Source organism: Epargyreus clarus, unplaced genomic scaffold (assembly GCF_041222505.1).
Source record: "Epargyreus clarus isolate Ecla_fem2 unplaced genomic scaffold, WU_Ecla_fem_2.2 ptg000015l, whole genome shotgun sequence".
NCBI lineage: Eukaryota > Metazoa > Arthropoda > Insecta > Lepidoptera > Hesperiidae > Epargyreus > Epargyreus clarus.
The window spans coordinates 16,414,128-16,434,955 of record NW_027332223.1 but is presented as its reverse complement, the minus strand read 5'-3'; the positions used below and the strand labels follow the sequence as shown (position 1 = coordinate 16,434,955).

The 20,828-nt window shown below is 38.2% G+C and overlaps 3 protein-coding genes across 4 annotated transcripts; 1 reads left to right on the top strand and 2 right to left on the bottom strand.

The window, feature by feature from the left end:
- Nucleotides 1–3,727: 3,727 nt before the first annotated feature.
- Nucleotides 3,728–10,045, bottom strand: LOC140748310 (uncharacterized). Of its 2 annotated transcripts, none has more exons than XM_073081146.1 (5): nucleotides 9,860–10,045; nucleotides 8,652–8,846; nucleotides 8,232–8,445; nucleotides 7,732–7,944; nucleotides 3,728–6,840 (listed from the first exon to the last, which is right to left on the bottom strand). In XM_073081146.1, the coding sequence occupies exons 1-5, from the start codon at nucleotides 9,959–9,961 to the stop codon at nucleotides 6,620–6,622; spliced, it is 945 nt and encodes a 314-aa protein (XP_072937247.1). In that variant the 5' UTR covers nucleotides 9,962–10,045; the 3' UTR covers nucleotides 3,728–6,619. The 2 variants fall into 2 exon arrangements, with proteins under 2 accessions (XP_072937247.1, XP_072937248.1); XM_073081147.1 differs by having other exon boundaries at nucleotides 8,652–8,825.
- A 253-nt stretch (nucleotides 10,046–10,298) lies between these two features.
- On the top strand, nucleotides 10,299–15,973 carry Kap-alpha3 (karyopherin alpha3). The gene is made up of 6 exons (XM_073081145.1): nucleotides 10,299–10,580; nucleotides 10,679–11,377; nucleotides 12,266–12,508; nucleotides 13,496–13,768; nucleotides 14,543–14,719; nucleotides 15,047–15,973. The coding sequence occupies exons 1-6, from the start codon at nucleotides 10,518–10,520 to the stop codon at nucleotides 15,137–15,139; spliced, it is 1,548 nt and encodes a 515-aa protein (XP_072937246.1). The 5' UTR covers nucleotides 10,299–10,517; the 3' UTR covers nucleotides 15,140–15,973.
- Nucleotides 15,974–16,017: 44 nt separating this feature from the next.
- On the bottom strand, nucleotides 16,018–19,596 carry LOC140747891 (uncharacterized). The gene is made up of 4 exons (XM_073080507.1): nucleotides 19,260–19,596; nucleotides 18,312–18,502; nucleotides 16,672–16,804; nucleotides 16,018–16,077 (listed from the first exon to the last, which is right to left on the bottom strand). The coding sequence occupies exons 1-4, from the start codon at nucleotides 19,329–19,331 to the stop codon at nucleotides 16,018–16,020; spliced, it is 456 nt and encodes a 151-aa protein (XP_072936608.1). The 5' UTR covers nucleotides 19,332–19,596.
- Nucleotides 19,597–20,828: the final 1,232 nt, after the last annotated feature.

Genomic DNA, 20,828 nt, shown 5'->3' with positions numbered 1-20,828 from the left:
TTAACGGCTGTGTAAGCGGCATTGCTGAAGCTACGTTTGCCTCTTGTAACAGTAGTGTTAGTGGCAAAGCAAAATTTCCTTTCACCCTTCATTCGTTTTTCGACAATTGTTGAGGCCTTAACCCCCCGTCGGTTGTGACGCTCACTTTAGTATACTTAAGGTAGCAAAAAATAGGGTCTAACACGTTCCGGAAAATATAAGAAATTGTAAATATAGGTAGAATTTACAGCCAAATATTAGAAGAATAAGCAGCTTGGGATTTCATTTGCACCCCCGCACTCAACAACAATGAAAACTACTACTTTCAGGAACTCGAAATAAGTAAAGCATGTCTACGAACTACGGTCTACGTCTCGGAATGCAGCTGCCAAACCTGATGGATACACATCTAGGGTACCTATAATGTTAATTTCTATATCCACTTAACAAAGAAGTAGATAACATAATCATTCGCAACCTCATTACCGTAAAAAAGATCTACCCGCTATGAACAAGCGACATTGCTCGTACAAACGTGAATACTCCCCGGAGGCAGGCAGAACTCCTTTCATTTAAAACTTTACCTCTCACCTTTTTTCTATTGCGGGACAATGGAAATGAAAACTATTGTTCCAGTATTGAAAAGTTTTCACATTACTATGTAGATACGGTCGCTCCACGCCAGGGTTAAGCAGGGATTGAAATAAGCATTAATATTAAAGAGGAGAATACTTTATTTTTTATATTATTTTCAGTAGCCGTTAATTAGACGTAAATTTCGCAGAGTAGCACAGGAATTGTATTGTATGCCATAAAAAGTTCAATCGTACGCATATATGTATTATTTTGTTATTCAAAGGTGGTAGGGTTCTTTGTGGTACGACTCCGGAAACACCACCGCCACGCCCTTGTCGCCCAACATAGTGTTAAGCGCTGTTGTGTTCCCCTTTGAAGGAATTTAAAGGTGTTTTAAATTTCAAAGAATACACAATTAAGGAGAATATAACGATTCTATTATCTAAAGTGCTTACATATAAATATGAGAACGTTTAAGCATATTACACTAAAATTACTAATCCGTAAAGGCTAAAGTTCGTATTAATTAAAGCGTTATAAGGATAACCGATGCCGGAGATCCGATGAACGTTCCGTATCTATCGGATCGCGCGGCGGCTGGGAAAGCGTCGGGCGCGGCGCAGGGCGGCGGTGATGTTCGCGTCATAATATTTGCATATCGTAATGTGATGCTCGCGGCATTTCACGCTGCCATATACTCGTCTAATTGTATCTATAAAGTAAATTAACAACAAAAACTTAGTAGATAAGTGACTAAAAGTAAAATGTGAAAAGTGTTTTTCTTATTTTAAATTTAAAATAAGAAAAACACTTTTCACATTTTTACACATTTGAGGGTACGCTGTATAGGTATCTAACCTACCTACTTAATTTTCCCTACATCAGGTAATTTGATAGGTTGTTTTGATGATCACCTAATTTGATACCAATGTTAGAGTTATTCAAACTCTTATCACACCCGAGTTGGGTTTTAAAACAACATGAAGTCAAAACTTAACACTACTCGTTTTTGACTTCCCCCTTGAATTTGACTCTACGTTTTGACAAGTTAAATTAGGTAATACTAGGTGCCAAAGACTTTAGCTGAGATGGCATTGATGTACATGGAATCTTAATCAAAATACCCGCCAAGAAAGATAAAAGTACCTACTTACTTTTTTTAAATGTGAATCACGTTTTCAATTCACTCACGCTTTACAAGTTTCGTTCCTTAGGTATCATAAAGCGTATCCATGGAGCTGTGTCGATATCAGCTAATATTGGCTCAATAAACATCACGCGCGCGTGAACAAACACGCCGGAAGGGGAACTGTAATTAAGGATTAATAATAATTAATAATACCGGATCGTCTTAATTGACTGTGGTCCCGCAGCTTTTCGCTGCTGTTGTTGAGGTTGTGAAACAGATAACAATCTATTTCGCATGATTAAATGGATTTATAGCTGTGGCTCTAGTGTATAGGTAAGTAACAGATATTGATAAATGAAGATAGAGGCTAATAATCTTAATGTATCTATTTACACAATACACAATACACACAATAAATGTGTGTTCGGGCGTCTTAGCAAAATCAAATGGCAAAAACAATCTGTCCCTTTAAGTATCTTTTTAACCATCGATATGTTAGTTATACAAGTTATAATATTACCTAGGATATATGATGTAACTGTAAGTTTTCTTAATTTTACGTACGTACTTAGTAGTTGCGTGAATTGTGTGAATATTAAGAGATGACTGTAGTGTCCCCAACAATGAGAGCAATGCCACAAAAGCAATACTATTTGGCTTGCTAACGCACTGACGTATGCGCTCGAGACAAATACCCACCTACCCACATAAAATGCCTAGACACAAAATTTATTTTTCCCTGTCTTCGATCAACAAAATTGTGCTATATTATAACAAATAATAGATATAGGTATACTGAGATAAGGGACTATATTAAAATTACTTAGATTTATAGCAAGTATACCACATAAAAAGCTCGTAGGTATATGAACGCGCAGAGAATATGCATTCATGCAATACACTATAGTGGATGCATGCGATGCGCCGTAGCGCCCGTAGCACGTCATTGCCGTCACAGCGACGGGCGCTCTATAAAATTTCGAAATGGAGCCGTGAAGAAAGCGCGCGCCATATATTCTGGAAGTTTTGTCCCAACACAATGACTGTGCTCCGTACAGGAATTTATTCCAGTTTATTACATAGGTTTTATACCCTGTTTCACATTCTTTACTGGTACTCTCATTCGCTTTCCGCGTAATTGGCTGGTTATTTATATTGCCAATTTGAATTCATTACGGAACATCCGACGACCTCGTTTCCGACGTTTTGAGCGGATCCCGGTGACGTACATGTACATAGGCACGTTTTAATATAAATATTGGCGAAGAGATTGAAAGCCGCAGAAGCTATTAGTTAGGTTACGCTATTGTTTTAGAAAATGAGATAAGATTTTTATAACAATGTAGTTGGGCTTGTAAAGAGTGTCTACTACTAGGACACCATGGCTACATCTCTAAAATACAGGTACATACCTAATACAATGCTTATTTAAATTACGCATTATGTAGCTACGATAATTAGTAAGATAGACAGCTAGATCGATGCTGATTCGTTTGACGATATTGTATTACTCACTAGGCAATCTCCGTGCACGGACACATGACACAATAAACTATTTCCTTTTATTAGTGTTTACACAATATCTAGAGGCACGGCAATGCCTCCGCAAGTCGAAAAAAAAAATTATTTTTCCTTAGTCACATTTGCAATTTCTTTCTGCTATCGCACATGAATCCGTAATCATCTCCAGATAAGATTTAGATTTTTACCTATGGTCGGACCACAGCTGCGTTGCTAGTACTAAAGACTTAAAACGGAAGGTCTCGGACAAGTATGCACCGTAGGGTTGCTGTCCCTCGGTCAGGCAGGACATCGGTATCCCTTTTTTTATGTTAAAGAGGGGGAAGAGGACTCCGGGATCTCCAACGGAACGCAACCGGAGTCCTCTTAGCGCTTTGCCCCGTCGGGCTCCGCCTAGGTTTACGTCACTTTTGTATATCTACAAGATTAACTAACTATCGATAACAAAGCTGCCATTCGAAAGCAGCGCCATAGTTACTTCTATATAAAGTGAGTATGAGGTTCTCTATAAATAAAAGACCATTTCATTTTTCTACTTTATTGAATCCAATTACACAAACGGTGTTGTTAACGAAATATAGTGTTACAAACGACATGAATCACAAATCACGTTAATAGGAACACAAACAACTTTAGTAAGTATAGCAAAAATGATGCATACAAGTGTAAGTGAAAGAATAACTGAATTGTGAAATAAAGCCAGTCAATGTAAAATTAAGGTCAATTACCCACGAAGCCTGTTTTCATCGTAGTGTCTCAATATAGTGCGTATTTCGCTCATCTTATCCTCTGAAATCGGGGCGCAAGATATTAATATTTTATGAATTTTAAGAGTCTTTGTAAATTACAGGAAAACACGGCTCGTTAGTAAATAGCCTAAGAAATAAACAAAATTTAGTTACCTGGTACACAGGTGAAGGAATTAACGTAATTCAAGGTTGGACGTAAGATACACTTACATTTTTTTGTATTTTTATCCTTTTTAACATCTATACACATATTAAAATTTATATTATAAGTAGTTAAATACTAATTCAATAAATAAAAGCGTCCAAGCAAGTATTTTTATAAATGCATAGAAATGGCCCAGATATACGAGTATTGTATCAGTCGAAATAGAGTAAATAATAAATATATACCCCCGCAGGGGGTCGTAGTCCGGCATGGTTATCCTCACGAACCCCTTTGTTTTTGTGCTTGCGGGGATCGCTGAGTATTTTGATTGGGAAATAATGTTCAGTAGTATTTACCTGATGAAATTATATTAGTAAAACTGGCCAATGTAAAAAAGAATATTTTTGTATATTTAAGAAGTCATTAATTATTTGATCTTCCAGATCAATTGTGTCCGAATAGAGATTTTTTCTCACTGACCATATAGATTTTTTTTTGGCGTTGGCAATTTTATAACTTAAAATACTTAAACTAATAAATGCAAATAATACTTATAACGAAAAAGCACCTTTTGGTAGCTTAACTAAAAATACTGCATACCAATACTGCCACTTATCGCATGACTAAAAGATTACGCAAAATTAAATAAATCAGAATAGCATATATCGACAAATATCTGATCATCCCCACATCCATGTACGACTTTTGCCCATTGAGCCTTTTACGTGCTTCCATCAGTGTTTACCTAATAGAGTATGTAACATAAGTATATGAACTCGCATGAGGGCGTTTTTGGCATGTCTTCATTTCATCTAGTCTGGCAAGCATGTTATCCCTTCAAAAGGATTAATGGAACCCTTCAAGATGTACTCCAACTAATTTGATCTCCGCCGTATCAATAAATGCTACTTTGATAGAAAAATAATAGGAACAGAAACCTATCAAAGCATAAGATATACTCGTATGTTAGTTACATAGACAGTCAATACATTAACATTATGATATAGTCACTTATCATCTATGCAAAAGGGTAGTGAAAGATATTTTAAACAGTTACAGCTATCAGGATCTTTTTGGCATTATTATTATAAGAACACAGTTCTTAAAAAACGAAATGTAAAAGTGTATGTATTTATCTTTCATGTGATGTTTTCCTATATATTGACCATTCAAAATACATTTCACTACCATTGCAGTCACTACACAGGAAAATAGATTATGCTTATACTTACTGGCTATAGACTGAAACTAACTCTAAACATATAAATTGAAGGTTGCACATATTTATGACGTATCATTTGGGATATTTCGCTTAAAATAATTTTGTTGAATAGTTATAGATGCTACAGTACAATCGCGTCATATATTTATATTATTCTCCAGATGGAATTGCATATGACATATATTTCAAATAATAACACTAAAAATATGTGCAAACCAGAAACATTTCCTTATTTACATTAGTCGACGGGCGACTAGAGAATATAGAATTGGGCGTTTAACTGTTCACTAAGAGATGGCACCACATGGAAGTCCTGAATCACGCTAACGAAGTTTCCTGCGTCTCATATATTGTTTTTGTCCTTGCATTGAGACTTCATCTTACGCCAAAGTCCCGGGTTTTGATAGCGACTAATGCAAATAAGATTTGGCTAAACTAAACAGTGAGACATTTCATCCATATATAATCCATTAATATAATCCATTTTGAAAATGAGCCGGACACCACTAAGACGTGGATATAGGTAGCGTTTCAATTAAAATGTGGCCTACTCTTCACCACCCTTCTCATACATTACATTTTTTTTATCCTATTCATAACTAAATGGACCAAGACTTAAATTTCTTTTCATATCCATTCATTCTTTTGCCTATCCATTCAATCAATGAAATCAGTCTTAACTTTTAAATCAAATCATAAAATAATATAATTAAAGCATAGTTTTTGTTTTTGTACTTACATTTAAAACCAAACATACAAACAACAGAAATCAGACTTTGAAAATAATAGTTAACAGATCTATTGTACAACTCTGAGCATTTCAAATTATCAGCCCTTATCGGTACAAACCCTATATCCACACACTAGCGGACTGGTTGGGCGAGCCTTAGGTCGTTTGTCCACCGCACAGCCGATACCGAGAACGAGATTATTTCGTGCCGATTTTAATATGTCGTGACGGCGATAGTTTGTCCACCGCGTCCGATATCGGAGGTTTATATTGCTCCAGCTGTCACGCGTGTGACGGCAGTTTATAGACAAGTTCCAACGTGTTTTCTTTGCGGGCACATCGGCCCGTCAAAATCTCGGTGCCGATCTAGCTGCCACGCCGATCTACTCGAAATATCTACTCGGGATGACGGTTCGAACACCGTCATCCCGAGCAGATATTTCCCGAGTAGTTGACGGACGTGCGGGGAACAAGCGGCTTTAGTAAATATATGTATTGTTCTTCGGCGCCGTCATTAATTTTCGGTATCGGCTCGGTGACGGTGGCGGTGGCGGTGGAGAGACGGCCCTTACTGCTGGGGGCGGGCCGCCGCCAGCTTGGGGTGCGGCGTATGGCCACTGCGGGCCTCCTCGTACTGCAGCACGTCCGCCATGTTGCTGATGGTGATACGCTGCAGATGGTTGCCGGAGAACTGCACGAAGTCGTGGCTGGAAGCCTCCGCCGCCGCCTCGGGCGCCGGGGAGGTCGCCGGCGGGGGGCTGCTGCCGACCTCCACTGAGCGTTTGCGTACTGAAAGCATAGTCATGTGAATATAATATAGATGTATAGTCCGAGTAAAACTGCTAGTCCGCTCTAAATATAGAAATTAATCGCGTGGCCATAGCAAATTGTGGCTACACCTGCTCGCAACAACTTCAGAGCGGACTAACAGTTTGGACTATACCATTATATTAGTGAACTAGCTGACCCGGCAAACTTTGTACCGCCTCAAAATCTATTTATCAAATATATTTCATATGAAATATAGCCTATGTTACTCGTAGATAATGTAGCTTTCGAATGGTGAAACAATTTTTTATATCAGTCCAGTAGTTTTTGAGCCTATTCATTACAACCAAACAAACAAACAAACAAAGTTTCCCTCTTTATAATATTAGTGTAGATTAATGATTGAATAGGAGTCTGAAAGACTGAAGGTATTAAGGAATGTATACAGTAACACTTTCTACATTTATAGATCAACATTAGAATTCCTTAGGAAACTAAGAATCGAAGTTAAAAACCATACTTTAAATGTTTGACTGAGGATTTTAATTAACAATAATTTACTTTATTACAAGTATTTTAACAGTTTAGGAAGTCCATATTATTAGATGTCCTTCTCATCATCTAAACTAAATTAGAAAACGTTATATGCAATGATATACAAAATATATAAAAATAATATAAAAAATAATATAATATAAAAAAATGACATTATATGTATTGTGTATGCATTTGTAAATTCATACGTCTGTAGGATTGTGTCTTTATGTTATGTTCAGCATGTATTTTATGTGCGTGTGCGTACTTGTGTATGTGCGTGTGCGTGCTTGTGTATGTTCGTGTGCATGCGTGTGTATGTGTGTGTACGCGTGTACGTGCTTGTGTGCGTGTCGCGGTAGTACGCTGGAGACTCACAAACGAGCGTGTCCTGCAGGTCGAGGCGGTAGGCGGGCGGGCGGCAGGCGCGCGGCGGCGCGGCGAGCGCGGGCAGCTGCGCGCGGAACGTGCTGTGCGCGTGCGACAGCTCCAGCCGCGACTCGTTGTGGAAGCTCGCGATCAGCGTGCTCGGCTCCAGCACGAAGTCGTGGATCAGATCCATCACGAAGCAACGCTCCTCTGAACGGATGCCTGGATACATATTCAGACATCTTTAATTGATGCATCTTGGTTATTCATAGCGTAAGTTGGTAGTGATTCAAAAGAAATCAAAGTGTTTCGGACCAGTCTATGAGGTTACCAAGCAGGTTGAAATCATTCTATAACACTCTTAGACCATATTACTATCCAAATATCACGCAAACTACCAGAAATTTAATTGATGTTGATCCTTATCCCACCGTACCCCTGCTAAACACAACTAGAGCGTCATAGACAGCCAAAACAACTGCTATGGTGCAAAACAGTGGAATACTTACTGGTGAGGTTATCATCAAAGTCATGAACGATTTCGAAGACTCGTTGTCCATCTCGAACAGTGATAGTTTCCAGGCGATCCTCGATAGCCATTTCTTCGAGTAGCTGGTTCAAGATATTGGGGTTGATGAGGTCGCTGGGCGACGAGAACACCTTCATCTGTACGGCCGGCACCGCGAACCATGGGACGTTGGGTGTATCGTTCATCACCAGGTACTGAGGACAGACAAATAGAAAAATTAAATATTTATAAGTGGATGTGCATAACGACAGCTTGCAATAACAGATGGTGAAAAAAAAATAATAAATAATTTATATGTTAGGCATTTGCCCCAAAAAAGTCCCTGTCCCACAGCACCTTGCTCCCAAATGCCTGATGTTTTTTTAAGTTTATAGAACTGTCATAGGTTTGACACACTTACATCCATGTCCTTAGTAGAGGAGACAGTGCAGAAGCCGCGGTAGCGCACGTTGCTGCTGCGCACGTACTCGCGGAACAGCATCACGCCGCTGGTGAAGCCCAGGATCACCACCGACAGCGTCACCAGCGCCAAGCACAGGAAAGCGCCCGTCGACGACTTCAGCCTGTATGGATCCTTTGAAGGAGTTTTACGGACCTATTAAAGATATACATGAATCATTATTTCACAAAAGTACCTACGTATATGAAGCAGCTTGACCAAGATCTTCCCTGAGATCTAAGATAGAATAGATATTTGCTACACCATATAACTTAATTGGAACACTTCAAATAAATATTGGCTGAAGCTGAGCTTTAGGCTTGCCACCAAAACCCGATGAAGCTGAAAAGGTTGCTAGGGCCATCAAAAACTGCACCCTTAAAAAAAATATGTCAAATAAATTTGTCTCCCTTACCACACCCTTCAAACCAGAATACAGCAGTGCTGACCACTGCTATTATTCAGCAAAAATAGATGTCTCCCAAGCATTAGTGGAGTAAGACGGAGGCGGCAGGGACAGCCAGCCCAGGCCACTGATCCATGGGGCCTCCAAATGTGTACAAAATCCCTTGTAGACACTTATAAAAACTGGTAAAGTTAGTTCAACTTATTAGACTGAGGGCCTCATTTAATGTGTCTGTCCTGCGCCTCCGACGAGTTTCGTCCACCACTGCTCCGAAGTCGAACGAAGTATATATAGGTGTGAGTAAATAGCGTAAATAAAATAGTAATAGCGCAGAGCTACCAGCATATTATAGTTTCTCAATAGAGAGAAATATAAATAATATTCTACAATGTTCAACTTGCAGTGTAACAAATTATAAATAAATATTCCAGTAATAAATTTCTTGAAAATTAAAAAGGGCGTTGTATCTCAGTGCTATTTAGAAATATAATATTTTATACAGGGACCAAATTTACAATTAAAATTATTTAATACTACAGCTTCTCAAATTCTAGCTTGAAATATTATAATAATATAACATATATTTTTTTAAAAAGGACAAAATTATACAGCGATCTTTCTTACGCATCGTTTTGTTTTCATTTTCCTAGTTTATTATACAAGTATAATGTTCAATTAATTTGTGTTGTATAGCAACCAAAATAAATAATCAATACTCAATAGGTACTGGTGGGCAGTACATACGCAAAAACAATAATCTTACCCTTTTCACTTGGCGCGAGGCGACCAGCGGTAAAACCGTGACATTGGTTGGCTTTTTGCCCACTGTACTGGTTTTCACAAGAATCGTCATGGTTAATCGCATAAATACCCTTAACAAAAATATCAATTCGCGCTGCACTTGCAAATGCACCCCAGGAGAAAAATCAATACTCGCTCATCCTGTCAATCAAGGACATTATAATTTTTAATATTACCATTTCCGGGTTGGACAAAGATTATATTATACAGCCAAAATATTATATAGATGGCTCTTTTATTTAAATCGCATTGGTCATTTAGTATTTTATATCATTATATTTTGATATATATTTTTTTATATTTGGTTTTGTAAAAACTTACTATTGCACCATAGACAACTTTACTGTCTAGTTTACTTAAAACGCAAGAAGCTGTGCCGGGCATAAAAATCATAAGAATTGTCTATGTACTATTAAAAGAAAAAAGAAAAATTCACGAAGGAAGGAAACGGATTTCGTGTTGTAGAATATTCTCCTGAAAAGAGGTTAATGAATCAGCAACGCTTATAGTGTCGTTAAAACATGTTTGTTTAGTTTTCTGCGATCTTATTTTAGTTTTGTTACTTATTTCATTGTGTACTATATATAAAAGTTCGGCCAGCAGTCTACAACCACAATAAAATGGCGACTGACCAAGGAAAAAACCGCATGCATGTCTTCAAGAATACGGGCAAAGATGTCGATGTGAGTATACAAAGAATAAATTTTCATAACATAATCGTATTGTTCAAACTGATCGCGTTTGGTACGGAAGGTAATGGATATCTTAATGTTTTTTTTAGGAAATGCGTAGACGAAGGAACGTAGTAACAGTGGAGCTGCGAAAGAATAAAAGAGACGAGACATTACAGAAGCGTCGGAATGTTCCGATCAGCGACTCGACAGACGAGGACGAGATCGAACGGAGCTTGGCGACTACCGATTTCAAGCAATTGGTGATAAACGCTGCGAACGCGGAGAACGGGCCGCTGCAGCTGGCCGCGGTGCAGCAGTGTCGCAAGTTGCTCTCCTCCGACAAGAACCCGCCCATCGACGACCTCATCCACCATGGCATCCTCCCCGTCCTCGTCGCGTGCCTGTCGCGGGCAGACAACCCGACGCTCCAGTTCGAAGCGGCCTGGGCCCTCACGAACATCGCATCGGGTACCTCTGCACAGACGAACAAAGTGGTCCACGCAGGCGCAGTGCCTCTCTTCTTGCAGCTGCTGATGTCGCCGCACGAGAACGTGTGCGAGCAGGCTGTGTGGGCGCTCGGAAACATCATCGGCGATGGCCCGGTGCTCAGAGACTTCGTCGTGGACCTGGGTGTGGTGAAACCTCTGCTGAGCTTCATCAAACCAGAAATCCCAATCACATTCCTTCGCAATGTTACATGGGTGATTGTTAATCTGTGCAGGAGTAAGGATCCTCCCCCACCAGTCAAGACTATTCAGGAAATTCTTCCAGCTCTCAGTGTACTCATCATGCATACGGACATTAGTGTAAGTATTATGAAGGACTACAACATCATGAACATAATTCTCATTGCAAGAAATCATAATTTTATGGTAAAAAAAAATATTGCATTACTATTAATAATTCCTTCCTATGATTCAACAATTCTTCAAAGTATATAATCTTTAATATCAGATAAATACTCCATTAATGTCCAGTAATATAGAATAGGTGATTAAGACTAAGGCAATTACTTAATTATTTGTAAATCTACGTTTCTGTAATGAATTGTATTTTTAAAGAATCAAAAGTAACTTAACTTAATTGTAATCATCTGGAATGTAGTGGAGTGATGATAAATAATAAAAATAACTGATAATGTAAAACAAAGGAGAAAGATAGGTTACTTGTAGTATTATGACACATCCTACACTACACTCCTACACTCTACAATCTAAAAATTATATATGTAAGCTAAGACTCAGTTTTCTATTATATGACTGCTTTTTTTCACAACTATATTGTTAGTAGATTGTTTTTACAGAAGAAAGTATTAGCCAATATTGTTATGTATAGACACTTACATTGTCATTCCTTTTAATTAAATACAAACCACTTGTAATTATTGTAATTGTAGTCTTTAGATTAATTACTTAATTACACATGTAATTAGTTAGTAATGTTTTTCGGTACTATTACCATACAACATTACAATGTACTTGATATTTATGAATTATTATTATTTGATACTTCAGAAATATATCTGACAATTAAATGAAGTCACACAGATTTAATAACAGTAGTTGATTTCCCAAATAGAATAAATGTATACCTAAATCATTACAATGTAATCCACATTTTCTTAACAAAGCTTAGCACATTAAAGTAATATGTTTTTAACTAGCTTTTCATATTATGAACAATGTTTTTTTCAGATTTTAGTAGACACAGTATGGGCCATCAGCTATCTCACAGATGGGGGCAATGATCAGATTCAAATGGTGATAGAATCTGGCATTGTACCCAAATTGATTCCCCTGCTATCTCACAAGGAGGTGAAGGTGCAGACAGCGGCCTTGCGGGCTGTAGGCAACATTGTAACTGGCACGGATGATCAGACACAAGTGGTGCTTAACTGTGATGCGCTCTCACACTTCCCAGCTCTCCTGTCACACCAGGTAAAATAATATATACTTTGTTATATAAATTGTATGTATATAAATTGTTTAGTCAAAGTTGATTTCATACAGAACTCTTTTTAAATATCAACATAGATATAACATAGATTATGGTGATGCAAAAAAGTCCATATTTGTGCATATTTTGCATCTTTATCTTTATAGATTTAAGTGAAAGTTTGAAAACAAAGGAATATACTTGTTAGCATCTTTAAATTGACTTTTTGTCTGTGAATAATAAGTAGAGATTGGCTTTATTATGACATGGTGATAAGATAAGGTAATATGCATTGCAGTAAATAAAGATGAATATGATTTCTTAATATCTCTGTTCATAAGTTGTTATTTTAAAGATTTAACTATGATATATCACATTTTTCTAAAAACATTGAAGTTCTAAATGGCATTCTGGCATTTTGTCAAATTGTTTCATATGTTTATATTTGAAGTTTAAAATAAACAGCACTCTGTAGTTTCCTGACATGCAATCGACAGTACATATGATACTAACTGATATAAATAGTTATTGTGCATTTTTATACTATAAAGCAAGTACTTGGTGCTCTTGTATTGTACTTATTTTTTTTTTACTTTGACCAGGACCTGACTGATACCCATTTATTTGCTTCATTGTTCACAAATCTGTCAACATTTATCTCCCTTATTTCCAAACCAAGCAATTGCACCATGTCAACTCCACAGCTCAATAGTTCATAAGGTCTATTATGAATGATCATTTTTATTCTTCAATAAATTTAGAAGTAGGTCAGTATAAAATCATGAGTACTGCGATAATTCAACAGCCATCATAACTGATACTGGACTGCCACCCATCTTGATCTTGGATCTTGATTCTTAAAACATGTTTTATGAAATATGTTTTACCTCGGTGTCCATAAGTGCACATTACAGAATATTGTGGATATGAGTGAAGATATATATAGAGCGTAGCACGAGTTTAACCTTATAGACACATTAAATTTCCAGAAAGAAAAGATCTGCAAGGAGGCAGTGTGGTTCCTGTCGAACATCACCGCGGGCAACAAGCACCAGGTTCAGGCTGTCATCGACGCGGGCCTGCTGCCTAAGATCGTGGAGAACCTTGGCAAGGGCGAGTTCCAGACACAAAAGGAGGCCGCCTGGGCCGTCTCCAACCTAAGCATCAGCGGTACTAAGGAGCAGGTGGCCGCGCTCATAAACTGCGGCGTCATCCCGCCCTTCTGCAACCTGCTCAGCTGCAAGGACACGCAGGTCATCAATGTGAGTATACCTGCTTTGTTTTAAAGTAAATATCCTCCGCTGGTCAGAGGCTCCCTTCGAAGAAGACCTAAATACAGGAAAATATTGTTTTCCACCTCCTCCATTGGCTAAATTTTATAACATTGAGAGGGTTGATGTTTTATCTGTGTACTACACCGCTCACCTTAGTCCATTATTACACAGCTTTAAATACATACTCAGTTGAATAATATTTACATAATATTATCTATTCATTATAAACATGCTGTGGTTAGCCAATTAACCACAAATGCAGCATTTACTTGCATTATTATCTGTTAAAATTGTAGTATGTTTTATAAACTATCTGAAATAAGAAAACTTATCATAATCAAGTGTTGTTTTGTACACTTGTTAATATAGAATCTTTGTAAAGAGTTATTTCTACCATATCACTAGTAATGAAGTTTTCTCTGAATTATAAGAATATATTATGTATTTCAAATTACATAGTAGGTCATAGAAACTTGTTTTCTAAGTTTTTTTTGTTTATGTTCATAGACTTGTTCATTATTAGCAGTTAATTTATAGTCTTTAGGTGATAGAGACTACATATATACTTCATCCTTTAACTTTAATTTGGTCTAGCGAGTGTCATTTACAATAATAAATAAGTAGTAGATTTATTTTGATGTAATATTTGAGCTCTAACTTGGGTATTGAATATAGCAGTATGATATTAAAAAAAAATTAAATTACTTTATCTTAACATGTACATTAATTAACTTAGTCTGTTCTGCTGTTATTGTTTTAAAGGTTGTTCTGGATGGCCTGAGCAACATGTTGAAGATGGCCGGGGAGAATCTGGAGCAGGTGGCTAACATGATTGAGGAGTGTGGAGGTATCGACAAGATCGAGGCATTACAGGGCCACGAAACCGTCGAGATTTACAAGTTGGCCTATGACATCATCGAACAATACTTTGCGGGAGAGGTCAGTATGAACATTGCACTATGTATTACTTTAGCAGGAGTATCATTGAGATGGTGTTGTTGTTATCGGTAAAGCCAAGTTTGGTAAGATCCTGACAATGTAGCTATTATTCTGCTTAACCCGCAAGTAAATTCTGTAGATAATCTTGAATAAAGTATTTTGATTTGATGTGAACTTGCAATTTTAATTTGTATACAGATTTTGTTAGACCAAAATTTTCATACTAACTGTCCTTAGAATCCGTTACTTTCGATAATATTTAATAACATAAGGTATTATCCCTAACATAAAAAACAATTGTATAATAGGATGTGTGTTGTCCGTCAGGAGGAGGACGCGACGCTGGTGCCGGCGGCGCAGGAGGCGGCGTTCCAGTTCGACCCGGCGGCGGGCGGGCCGCACGACGGCTTCCGCTTCTAGGCGCCGCCGCCGCCGCCACCGGCTTCGCTTCCCATTTGAGCGGATCGTACCTTCGGAGTTAGTTTACGCGTTAGAACGGTTCCAAAGATACAGACATCGCTAGCCCGGCGGCGCGTGTAAATACGTGTAGCGTACGAACTCGACGAGTGAGAACGTTCTATGGCAGCCGCGGACGTAGTAGATTCGGCCGGGCCATCCCCGTATCGGATGCTCGATTTAGCTGCTCATAGTAAGGAATATGTAAACTAATTATTAAGTATGTTAAGTCTTAAAAAATATTTAATTAGCGTGCGGTCCGGCACGAGCGGAGCCGCGGAGCGCCGCCGCCGCCCGCCGGAGTCGCCACGGTGACGTGGATTTATAATGATCGACGGTAGTCGAGTGGTTCGTCGATCAACCGGCGGACTCGAAACAAAAAGGCCTTAGCACCGCAGGAGCTCGATCGTGACCGCGGTCGGGGGCCCTTCGTTGTATAATTCGCGTTGTAAAAATGTCCGTCGCTTGACCCTCGGTGCTTCGGTTTCGTTGTGATACAACTCTATTGTGATGTTTGAAAATTTTCAACGTTTGATTTTTCGATTTCGTTCTATCGTGACGGAGGAGGACGAAGTGGACAGCTTTAACGTAAAGTGCCGCGTGCGACGCGCGCGAGTAGTGTACTCCGCTTACGATCCGACGCTTTTACTATAACATAGTATTTATGTTTTTATTTTTAACTCTGATGCGACGCCACGACGTTCGGGACGACGAGAACACGTTTTATAGTCTATGAAATTATGTTCTATGACATGAGCCCATTTGTAACTATGTATTAATAAATTCTGTCCAATTTTATTTGGCTTTTATTTCTGAATAAATTACATTCAAAATTAAATACATTAATAAATGGAGGGTAGCGAGTCTTCCCGGGCCGCTGGTGCGCACAGCTTGTAGTGTTGCTGAAAAGAACGGTTTTGTTTAGTCTGGGATTTCTAAACTAAAAAACTAATGTTTGTCAATTTATATCCGCATGGAGGATATCTCATTAACGAAAATGCGAAATTATTAGATTTATATTATGATCTATAAACTGTATAATGTTATTGCCAATAAATAATTCATATTTGACAAAGTTTGACTTTTCTATTATAGCTATCTTATATTGACTTTCTAGTAATATTTATTACTAACCTTAATTAAATGCCTTTACCCTAATTTAAAAGTGCTTTACTCAGTAGACAGCACGCGAAGAAATATATAAATCTTGTGGAAATAATAAACATATTATACTGATGCTCAATGCTCATGGCAATCATTACCAATCCAAAGAGGACTGGAATCCAAAAAGCCGATGCTATCTGGATTACTAATTCGATTGTACTAAATAATTACATTCAAAAAGTAAAATTGCGTCCGCTGACCTTTGCAGACCAAAAATTGTAATATCCTACGTCACGTGAGCCTCAATGTGTGTAAATTAAAGGGTAGTGGTCATATCAAATAGAAATTAATAAAAACGCACACTTTTATTAATTACTTATTCGTAAAATTACCATTTTCTTGTAGTCGCACGCGTAGCATTTAACGTTGCAGTACGGCGGGTCGTCGTCCGCGTCGCGCCGCCGCGCCGCCAGCCGCAAGCGCAGTTCGCGCTCGTCGTAAAACTGACCAACTTTCTGCTGGAAACTGTTGTACATTTTTTTTTGTATATAACAGCACACCTAGGGCTTCTTATGTACGTCGTATATTAATTATAATCCAATTTTATGTATATTTATAAAGACCTCCACACCTATTTCTACCTAATAACAGCAGTGTTAGGCGCAGCTGTGTTCCGGTTTGAAGGGTGTGGTAAGGGAGATAGACTTTTCCGAGGCGTTCCAGCTTAGTCCTCAGGGGTAGCGGCGCATCTGTGGCCGACCTCAGGTAGGAATATCTAATCCTATCTGGGGTTGATTTCCGATGTCCATGGGCGGCAGTAGTCACTTACCATCAGGTGGACTGCATGCTCGTCTGCTACTCTCATATTATAAAAAAAAAAAAAAAAAAAAAAAAAACCTATCAATTAAAATCACTTTGTTAGTAAAATAATTTAATTAAATGTGAATTAAAATTGAATAGGGAGTGTAGACGTCTTTGGATCTCCAAACATCTGTTAGAGATCATAAACGGGGATTACACGACGACATTCAGCAACTCTCTCACTATATTCCTTCTGTAGCCCGATCGCCGAGCAGGAAAAATTTCGTACAATGACCTTTTGACCAACTGCCAGAGGTTATAAACATTTTTTGTAAGGTACATCCTTATAAAGTATTGCTAAGTTGTAGAATAAGAATAGTACATTACAATACGAGGACGAAAAATTTTTTTCCGCAGGCGAGGACTGCAATCACACGAGTCAGAAAAACATTTTTCGTCCGCGTGTTGTATAAAATTTTATATTACGGGGTCGGAAATGGGGGTTTTGCGCACGCGCAGCGTGCGTAAAACGTCCATTTACGCACGCCGTGATATAAAATATTAATTTAAATTATAATATGAAATAGAGAAAAGCGAAGTTTTAGCGATTATATACATAACAATTTAATAGGCCCATTTTGACACATGCCATCCTAATGTCATAAAAGTTTTGAACTAACTTTGCATGACCGCCTACGCGCGTATTTGGAAACACGTAATTGGAAAGTTAAATACTTATAAAGGCACACCAACTAAACAATTTATATACATGAATAATTAGTAAAATTTATTTGCACATTTTAATAATAAAATGAAAAGAAATATGGAATGTCGAAAAAACATTTCCAAAATCCAAAATCAAGGGCGATTGAACCTAGTACCTATCATCGCGAAAATAAGTCTAAAATTATATAACCAGATGTTTGCAATTTCTGTGAACGGCGATAATCGCTTCTGTGCGACCGGGACGCCAAGAATAAATACACGAGCGAAAGAGATGGGTAATAAGGGTCATTGTAGGAAATTCTGCTCGGCGACCGGGCTTTAAAATACATTTTTTTAATAGTTGATGAATTATAAAAACCTCGTAATTTCCTTTTGTATTTTACTTCATACTTTGGATTTTTTTTGGAAGCTTCATCATCAACAAGAACCACAGAACTATTGAAATAGGTCACCATTACTAGCTCCCCCACTAGTCTTGTGTGACATCGGAACAGTGTAATCGTACTTGGGCAAGGGCTTCAGCCAGCGGTCGTCGAGGCGCTTGGTACGCATGAGCGCGGCGAGGCGCTGCAGCAGGCGCTGGTTGTCGCGCTGCACGCGCGCCACGCGCTCGGCCTCGCGCGGCGCGCGCGGCGCCTGCACGTGCGGCCGCCGCGCCGGCGCGCGCGCGTCCACCGCCGCCCGCGCCGCCGCCACCTGCCCACCGAGACAGATAGCTCGCTACTTGGAGTCGTTCAAGCGAAAGCATCTTTTGCCAAAAACAGACCACTTTGACTCATAGATTAGTAATCTCGAATATCTAGAATAGATAGCTCTCCGCCTTGTAACTGAAGGAAGCCACAAATGGCTGACACGTACGTAACATGACTGACGGTTTTCCCATTTCGTTAAGTGGTGCAAAAACATCACGAAATCGAAGAAAACGTATGGAAAAATATGGTCTCATTCTTAAATGCTTTAAAAATTTAATTAATTAAAAATACATTTTTTTAATATTTTTCTAACACGAAAATAGATAACGGACACGAATTTCAATTGTGAAAACTTTTCTTGTTAGGAGTGAGTAATCTTTACTAATGTATGCCTTAACTCATCTCGTGGTTAATAATCCTTGCATCTCAAGTATATATCAAAGGTCTAGGTATAACCTCCTACAACCAGCCTTAATTCTTATCTAAAGCGGTTCTATGGGTATTCTAATCTATAGCTGTTATATTATTGCAGGCCGATTTGTGCAATGATCTAAGATACCAGAAATAAGAAGGCGCTTAGGTGACACATCCACAACGAACGAAAGTCTGATCATCTTAAACAGTCACCATCATCATTCACCTACATCACCAAATATATATGATTATAGTACAGTTCATGTTTGTCCCATTCGCAAAGCAAACCCGAATATTGTGTCCATATCTTTTTGTACCATTTAATAACAAAATTCCTAAATACTCACTTTAGATCGATGGTCCTTAAATCTGCGATCCTCCCATGGTTGTACTAACAATTTATCTCTACGAGACAACATGTTGCACTTCCGTGTTGAATTTAAACTGTCCTTCAAGTAGACTAAGGAAAGTAAAAAGACGAAATTAATCGATGTTGCTCTAGCAACGCGTAAACTGGGGTTAAAATTACCCTGGATTACAAAGTTTATTTCATCAGAATAATTATGTTTGCAATCAAACTTATAGTACCTACCTATAACAGAATTAAAACAAAGTATTACTGCATGTCAGAAAACAAGTTTAGTATATAAGATTATGCAGGGTTTGTTTAATTTCTAAAACTCTGTAAGGGTAAACCTGAAGTTGGGAGACTTGTATTGTTGAAGTTGTTTTGGCGTTGAATCGTACATGTATACCTAAAATAAATAAAAATAATGATACCCTTATCGATTGATGGTAGGTCATTTTTTATGAATATGTTTTTGTTTGTATTATTTTGTATTAGAAAATGCTAAATAACTTATATATGATCGGTTAGAACCCTTAAGCCTGCGGATGGACATAGGTTCCCTCTGCGCGTTCTACCGGCTCTACAATGTTGAGTGTTCTGAGGAACTGTTTGATCTGGTGCCTACGTCGTCTTTCCTTCATCGCACCACTCGCCGAAGGATGAAGTTCCATCCACATCAACTAGACCCGTGGCGGTCCTCCACGAGTCGGTTTGAACGTTCATTTTTGCCGCGTACGTGCAAAATGTGGAATGAAGTTCCTCCTGAGGTATTCCCTCAGGACTATGACATGGGGCTCTTCAAGAGGGGTGTAAAAAGAGCTCTGCTGCTTTCCATCCGTAGCCCGTAGCCCGTCTGCCTTATCGTTAGGTTACATATAAAAAAAAACTTAGTAACGTTGCAGTGTTTAAATATATTACTAGTAGGAAAAAGTGAAAATCTATAGGCATACTTTTGTAAAACTTTTTTCGATACCTATTTTAGAGATCGCCCTAGGTAGGTAGGTGTTGTTTTAATTTAAATCGTTGTGATTCTAAATTCTTCTAAGTCTTAATATGAGCAAACCAGAAAGATAAATTGTTCAGTGGAAGTAAAGAAAGTAGAAAGAAAACACATTTTGCAAATTAATAAATAAATTATAATGTTAAATATTATACACTGCACTTACATTGGTATCATAACATGCTCGTTACATCAGATAATAATTATACACGAAAACGTACAAAACACGTGGTTACAATACAAATAAAAAAAAAATATACTTTGAGCAATATAAAAATAAAAAACCGAATCACTCTAATCTAAAACTAAGTTCACTATCAAAACATATAAATCCAGTTAGTCGGCTCGCGGCCTCGGAGCCGGTGGCTGCCGCCGGATCCACGCACAACTTATTCGTACAAAAAGCGTAGGAATGTAAGTCAGCATTCATTTGGCAATGTTCACTTTTCCTACATTTTCAAATAAAACTTCATTCTACCGCCTTTCGACATGTCACAAACGTTGCCAATACAATAATTAAACACACAAACACTCCATCATAATTATTTTTTACATAAGTGTCCTTTT

Excerpts from the sequence above, each read along its gene's own strand:
- LOC140748310 (XM_073081146.1), bottom strand. The coding sequence starts at position 9,961 with ATGCGATTAACCATGACGATTCTTGTGAAAACCAGTACAGTGGGCAAA. Across the intron at positions 8,446-8,651 it reads CCTCTACTAAGGACATGGAT|TACCTGGTGATGAACGATAC; the intron begins GTAAGTGTGTCA and ends GTCTGTCCTCAG. Across the intron at positions 6,841-7,731 it reads CCTGCAGGACACGCTCGTTT|TACGCAAACGCTCAGTGGAG; the intron begins GTGAGTCTCCAG and ends CTATGCTTTCAG.
- Kap-alpha3 (XM_073081145.1), top strand. The coding sequence starts at position 10,518 with ATGGCGACTGACCAAGGAAAAAACCGCATGCATGTCTTCAAGAATACG. Across the intron at positions 10,581-10,678 it reads ATACGGGCAAAGATGTCGAT|GAAATGCGTAGACGAAGGAA; the intron begins GTGAGTATACAA and ends TGTTTTTTTTAG. Across the intron at positions 13,769-14,542 it reads AGGACACGCAGGTCATCAAT|GTTGTTCTGGATGGCCTGAG; the intron begins GTGAGTATACCT and ends ATTGTTTTAAAG.
- LOC140747891 (XM_073080507.1), bottom strand. The coding sequence starts at position 19,331 with ATGTTGTCTCGTAGAGATAAATTGTTAGTACAACCATGGGAGGATCGC. Across the intron at positions 18,503-19,259 it reads TTAAGGACCATCGATCTAAA|GTGGCGGCGGCGCGGGCGGC; the intron begins GTGAGTATTTAG and ends CTCGGTGGGCAG. Across the intron at positions 16,078-16,671 it reads CGTGCGACTACAAGAAAATG|CAACACTACAAGCTGTGCGC; the intron begins GTAATTTTACGA and ends CGTTCTTTTCAG.